General features: G+C 34.3%; 1 protein-coding gene and 1 pseudogene across 1 annotated transcript; both read right to left on the reverse strand.

The window, feature by feature from the left end:
- Positions 1 to 1,630: 1,630 nt before the first annotated feature.
- On the reverse strand, positions 1,631 to 3,118 carry LOC121392642 (annotated as a pseudogene).
- A 481-nt stretch (positions 3,119 to 3,599) lies between these two features.
- LOC121392643 (glutamate--cysteine ligase catalytic subunit-like) lies at positions 3,600 to 7,182 on the reverse strand. Its single transcript, XM_041523771.1, is given in 13 exon segments — positions 3,600 to 3,608; positions 5,686 to 5,792; positions 5,892 to 5,963; positions 5,966 to 5,981; positions 6,034 to 6,099; positions 6,101 to 6,147; positions 6,208 to 6,340; positions 6,438 to 6,554; positions 6,598 to 6,614; positions 6,617 to 6,675; positions 6,767 to 6,899; positions 6,964 to 7,022; positions 7,070 to 7,182. Coding segments are annotated over 13 exon segments (948 nt in total).
- Between the last annotated feature and the right edge of the window lie 139 nt (positions 7,183 to 7,321).

Genomic DNA, 7,321 nt, shown 5'->3' on the forward strand with positions numbered 1-7,321 from the left:
CCATGTGAACACTTTTCTTCAAGGCATCATCAATGCTTCATCTACTGTCAGAAAGTAATGATCATCTTTGCAAAATACAGGATCGTCTAAAATCAGCTTCACTGTTGAGAAAAATCTCTTAAATATATGCAGCTAGTTAAAAGCTGTGCTTAGAATGTGTTGCGATATTTCTTACACATCATTCTTCTCTTCTCTGTAACTCTTTCCCTCCATCTAGTAAGTTAGTAAGCTCCTCTAAGTTTAGCTTACTATTCTCTCTCTCCAACATCAATTCCCTAATCGCCATCTTGAGCTCTTAAGGGCTATTATATAAACGATCAACGCGTTTTACAATTTAATTTAAAAAATAATTTAATAATAATGACAACCCAATTAACATAACTATATAATATTACATAGTTAAGATCTATTCTTCACAACTTGGACTTTGTTTTTTTTGAGCAATGTTTCCAAATGTTTCTGATAAGTATTATGAACCTAATAGAGAAATAACACAATGTAACAATTATTAACTTTATAGACACAAGAATTGGAAGAGATTTTAGGTCACATACAATGTAAAAACATTTTATTATATTATTCTGTCCATTAGCGTAGTAAATAAATTTGAACCAAGATTCAAAGATTTTCCAGTTAGTTAAACTAACATACAGTTGACAGAAACTCTTTTCTTTCTCTCTCTCTCTCTCTCTATATAATATATAGTCTCTTTGCTCTCTGAGAACATTTATACCTCAGTTTTATTTTCTAGGTGCTTTCAATGCCCACTCATATAAATGTTTTATATACATCACCATCATATCGACCTAATGATGAGTTCAATACATCATCAGGAATATCAAATGCATCAACAAGTGGAATAGCTTCTTGTCTAAGAGAGAGAGAGAGAGAGAGAGAGAGAGAGAGAGAGAAGAGAGAGAAATAAAGACAATGATCATATTCCAGTAACAATACCACACTAACCTCACTTCTTTTTAAGAGATAATATAACTGTGTTTAGCATAACTATTTGTTCACTGGACTATATCCATCCTAACAATAATATTTTATAATTTAAACTAACATACTCTTTCCTTACCAACAGAACTCTCCAGAATATTGTACAATACCAAATACTCCATACATATTACATAATACATGTAATATAGATAGGTTAAACATCACATAAATCAGCTGTCTCAATTGATGAGTAAATGACTTTAAAAAACTATATAATGACAATGAGCTATAAAAGAAATAGTCACATGATAATCACATGATGTTAGGCTTACTCTAGCAGCTATATTCCAGTCTACAGAAGATCCATCCCATGATCCAATGGAGTCCATACCTCTTCTCATATATCTTGATAATGATATGATGCTACTTCTACTAACCTATATTAAATAATCATAATGATAACAATATTATATTAACTACCTTTTTAGCTCTTTGAACGATAAGCTTCCAATAAAACATGAGATCAGAGAACTGTTTAGGAGTATGGACAACACTTTCCATGTATTTAGGATAGTCTGATGCAAGATAACAGACATTATTAGGTAGTTGTGATTGTGGTAACTTTTGTTGTACTACTTTATGAAGATATCTAATAGCAGGAGAATGAAATAAATACAGATAGAGAGACAATTTACCTAGCAGTCTGTAGAAACATGACAGTATTCTCTCCTTCATAAGTTTGTGATGGAGTAAAAAACCGACATAAAGATGAGGTATACCCCTAGCTAGTGAGTATCCATGTCCACCACAACAAAGACGAACATAACTAGTAATATAACATTAAACAATATAGGTAGATATTATCTTCGTTTAATACCTCAATTCCTTGTGAACTAAGTTCTGTACAAAATGCCTTCAGACCAGCACTAGTTGCATGAAGCTATTATAATATAAATATAGGATATTACAAATTAATATAATACTAACCTCAGGGAGGGAGTCCCAGTTACCCTCGGCAATCTCTCCAGTCATTGCAGCATAAAGTCTTAACATATACTGACCAACAAACGATAATGCATAAGCTGATGCTAAAAGTGGGAGGAGTTTGAATTGTTGGGTCTGATAATCCAACACTTGAGTCTCTGGTTGACTACATAATAAAATTAGTAATTGTTACTAAATATAGTACACATGACAATCAATGTTACTAAATATAGTAAATGTTTCTAAATATAGCACAACTTGTGCATACCCTGGTCTGTTTTGGGTCTGTCGCCTTACAACAACTATATCTGGTTGCTATAGTAACAGCTCTAGCAAGTCTCCTTGATGCAACATAAGTTAGTCCAACTCTTATCATCACCATTGTACCATAAGTAATTTTATCAGTGGGCGGTTTTGAGTAAGTACCATCAGGTGATACCTAAATATAGTAATTATATAGTGACTATAAATAACTTATACTTGAGCATATTTCATGAGCATTTGATCTCGTGGAATCCTAACATTAGTCAATCTTAGGAAACCATTGTCCATAGTAAAATAGCCAAATTTTGACCAATATCTCCGACTTGTACTCCTATAATAGTAGACATATTTATTATTATCTTGTTAGTATTAAATAAACCTGGTAGAGGTCGGTGATCTTCTAAACTCCTTAACTGTACTATGAGAGATGGATACCGTGGTCTTTACCCTTAGTGATCAACTAGCACCACAATAGCATGAGTTGCTGTGTGACCCCCTGAAAGGACAAAGAAATTAAAAGGCCAGTACACAAAGGTCAAAGGTCAAACTTACAAGTACCAGGCCACCATTTTGATAGAGGTTATGTGGAGAATTCATAATAAATTCTTCAGTAGATGGGTCGTATGTTGCTGTAGTTCTAGACCCCTAATAAAGGTTCCTGTAACATGCAATACAGAACAGAACTCATGTAATGTCATATCAAACTCACCATGAACCCTCTCAGTCTGTGCATATGCTCCAATAATGTCATAGTTTTGAGCTAATGCAGCCATTTTGTCCTCTGTTCTTCAGTACCTTGATTCTAAAGAAAACACTAATTAATTAAGTAAATTATTATTTATAAACTTACATCAATTGATGGTACAAACATACCATCATGTAAATCATAGGTAACTCCATGTTTATAGGCACTATGATTGATAGTTACCATGACAACAGTTCAACTTGTTAGCTACCTTTTTAAGTAGTGTTTAGTGATTTCTATCAGTGATCCCAGTTTGTTAGTAACTTGAACAAAATGGACCTCTTTTCTCATAGCATCATCAAATGCTTCTTCTGTTGATAAGAAGTAATGATCTTTGTTAGAAAATACTGGATCCTCTATTACTAGCTTCACTATAGAAGGTAGACATTATGTAATGGAGATTATTGTTAATATCTTCCTTACTCCTCCTCCTTCTTTCTCTGTAACATCTCCCCTCCATCTAGCAAGTTAGTGAGCTCTTCTAAATTTAACTTGCTTCTCTCCTTTCCTTCCCTCAATTCTTCAACCATATAACTCTTTATCCCCTAGGTCTGCCATGTGGATTATTGGTCCTATGACCTCAATTACACTTTACACTTACTGCAGACGTTGCAGTATTTTAACCCCTTTCTTAACGAACTAATTTGTTGCTATGGTAACCGAACACCTAAGATGTCTGTAGAACAGAAGGTAAGCTCTTACTACAGCATTAATTTATAGATTGTTCTTTCTTTTAGTAGAGTTGCTCGTACTTCTACTCTACCTCCTTTGCAATGTTCAGCCTTAACACACTCAACTGATGTAGGACAAAGGTAGTGTCTGAATACTGAGTGATGCTTTCAAGTATCCTTGTCTCTTCACGTTAGGGGGTTTTCTCGTAAACTTCAGGAGATGGTCAAGCAACAAAAACAGCTTGAGACCTCAATTCTCCAACCCCATAAGAGAGAAGTGTTTGAAAAGAGAAATTGGAAACAACTCAATGTAACACAACTAATCAAAATGAGTCCTATTCAACTTAGTCGTTATATGATGGTAAGAACTCTATCCATCTATATTACTGTCTATCTATCAATTCTCACTATGCATCTATCATTCATCCATCTATTTGTTAATCTACATATGCCTGTTTGTCCATTAATTCATCCATCCATCCATCCATCCTAGTATGAACCAACTCCTAAAGATATAAAGGATAGACAAACTGAGCATTAAGACGAGTGAGAGCTCATCGTCGTATTGTGAGAAGAGTTTAGTTATTAATATTTTATAATAATTATATAATTAACGTTCTTACTCCATAGAAAATACCCAGCCCCCTTTATTAAGAGACTTGATTGAAATTGAAGAGAATAGTGAACTTATAGGACAACTAAAGTATGGATGGATGGATGGGACAAGTAGATGAATTAATCACATAATGACTGTCATATTATAGAGCAGCTGAAGCTAAATATAGAATTAAGACAGCTAGTACAAGCTATGAAAGAGAAAGGGTACAATCATTGTCATTATATTACATATCTGTAATGTTTTTTATCAATAGTCATTAGAACTATATCACTTAATATCATCCAACCAACTGCTCAAGAAGCTATGTAATGCAGAGCTTCATACCACCAACTCCAATCTATGTCAATGTACCAGACTATCTCTCCAGTCAAGGTGAGTATATTATATCAACAATCGTCTTTAGTTTTAAAGTTAACATAGTATATGTACTTAAATTCTTGTGTCACTAGAGGTCATGTGATTTGTCACTATATTGTTCTCAGTCTATGTTAAGTCCATTGAAGTAGACAATAAATTATGAGTTGAACTCAGTAATACTAATTTTATGAGAATGAGTGACATTTCTATTGTAAATAAATGAGAGAATTTTTTTCTTTTAATTTTTCTCCTTTACTCAGAGAAATCGCTGTGAGACTATATTAGAAAGATACACTTGGTCTAACTATAAATAGAACGATTATAGCAATGGACATTAAAAAATAATAACGAAAAAATATTTCAAACCAAAAAAAAACAATTTAAAAATAATCATTTAGGAATCTCACTCTTACTATCACCTGCTCTGCTCCCTCATTCTCACTCCTAACTGAGACACGCTTGGCAAAGTGGGACGTTGAGAGTCTGTTCTGGATGCAATTTTTTCCGATCAGGTCATTGCAGGGGCATTGACCCTCAGAGACAGCTCTCACTTTAGTGATAAGATCGTAGGTGATCTTTATCACTACTACAGAGTCATGTTTGTAGTCAGGATGAGCATGTACAAAATTGTCTTATCCAAGTAGCTGTGGTTGGTAATTCACCTGGATAAATGCATTGATAAATAATAAATGGATGGGATTGTGGATTGCCCATACCAGAGGCTCTCTTTGAGATAAACCTCAGATACTGCAGGATATTGCACCTTGTATCAACATCAATATCAATACTGTTTACATACATCCTGACCATGGAATAATGCCAGGAAATTCATCCTAAAAGCATGTAGAGATGAATGGATTAAATATTAAATTTACTTTTCCATTTATAAGTGTATCAAATATTCATTAAAGTATATTCATCATCATGAGAGCTCTGTTGTACAGCTGCTCTATCTTCATCTTCGTCATCTTCTGGTAGCAAACTTTTTACGAAAATAAAAGAGCTCGCGATGTTACAGCATCTCGTACTTGAGCCTCTTCATATTTTCTTCCATCTTTTAATTATTTTTTATAGTAAATTATTGATATTTTATAAGAGACACTGACTTTTGATATTGGTATCATAAAATTGAGTTTAAATGAGAGAATAGCTCGTGTTACAAGGACAATGAATACAACAAAGGCAGCATTTTCAAAGTCTGTGATTTGTAGCTGCAGAGAGAGAGAGAGAGAGAGAGAGATTGAGAGATAGAGAGAGAGAGAGGGAGAGAGAAAAGCTATCTATTAGTACAATTAAGTTTATTTGTTACCATCCATTGGTCTAAATTTCTACTCTCCATCCATGGGGGAATTTGGTGGTGGTGGTTTAAATCTCATACTTTGCAGTTAGTTGACTGAATATTCTGTTTAATGGAGGAATCGATTTCATTACGTTATCTATACTAAAGTGACTACCTCAAAATGATCAGACTCATTCTCAACATCTTGTTCAAGTTTCTCAGCAAATAAAGAAATAGGTTCGTCGAATAAACAAATGAGCAATATGTTTTGCTAAGATTTCATCAATACCTGTAATTATAAATATTACATCAGTTTGCAAGTAATGTCAATGACAAATGTCATAGTCACCGTTTTCTCGCAGGATTTGATATGCTTCCTCATTAATGGATATATCTTTGTCGTTGTAGTCAGGATTAGCCAAATACATATCAATGGAGTCATATCGGGACTTTGGTATAATGTATTTATCATTCTTCAATGGCTGGAGTGGATGGAAGATATAATAAAAATATTATCAGTAAACATACTCTCCAGACCCTGCTGTACTGGTCCTGGAGATGAAATATTAACATACGAACCTCTAGTCCTCTTTCTTCTCGTGTTCTATCATCAACTGAGCCAACTATTGTACCCCCTCTACAGTCAACATCAGCCAAATATCCTCGAAATATTGGAGAGGCAGCCGATAGTGCTAACTAAGAGGAGATAGGTATATTAAATACATGTCATGTGACATACCATTATGGGGCACATGATGATAGCTGATCATAGAGATGACGAGACTCCTCAAGGTCACAGCCTTGAAAGGTAACCTGTTGATAAGACACCATTAATTATGACTTCGATTATATACACGTTAATCCTCAGTACTGTACTACTACTCAATAGACTCATTCCAATACCTGTAAAACATGAACATCCCATTCCAAATCCCATACAATCCATATAGATATGATCAGGTTTTCCATTAATTTTAGCAGTGCCATCATCATTTGGAACTTGCTCAATAATGGTGTTAGGAGTGGAGGTATCTTTGTATACTAGGGGGAAGGAGAGAGAGAGAGAGAGAGAAAAAACTAAGAGAAAAGCAGTAATAGTTCTTACTTGGCATGTTCATTGCTACTTTCGCTCCTCGTCTTTCTCTAACATTTCGTGTCAATGTTCTAATTAAACACAACAATAATCATCTTAATATTAGGAATTAGATTACATGAATCTTGGATGTCCTGTCCAAATGGCTTCATCAGGAAAGACCAATGACCTTGAGGCTGATGACTCAGGTTTGGGAATATACTGAGGTTCTGTAAATCCCGGACAACCCATTCTACAGAGTATTTTATATGGTAAGATCTGTTTATAGCCTTTGTCTGCCCCGCCCAATTCAATCTAATCTATCCATTTTAATCCAACATACCTAGGAAAAACAGTGAGGGAGAGAGGAAATGTTGAAGTTCCTTTCAAC

The sequence above is a fragment of the Gigantopelta aegis genome, unplaced genomic scaffold (genome assembly GCF_016097555.1).
Source record: "Gigantopelta aegis isolate Gae_Host unplaced genomic scaffold, Gae_host_genome ctg4234_pilon_pilon, whole genome shotgun sequence".
In the NCBI taxonomy this organism is placed as follows: domain Eukaryota; kingdom Metazoa; phylum Mollusca; class Gastropoda; order Neomphalida; family Peltospiridae; genus Gigantopelta; species Gigantopelta aegis.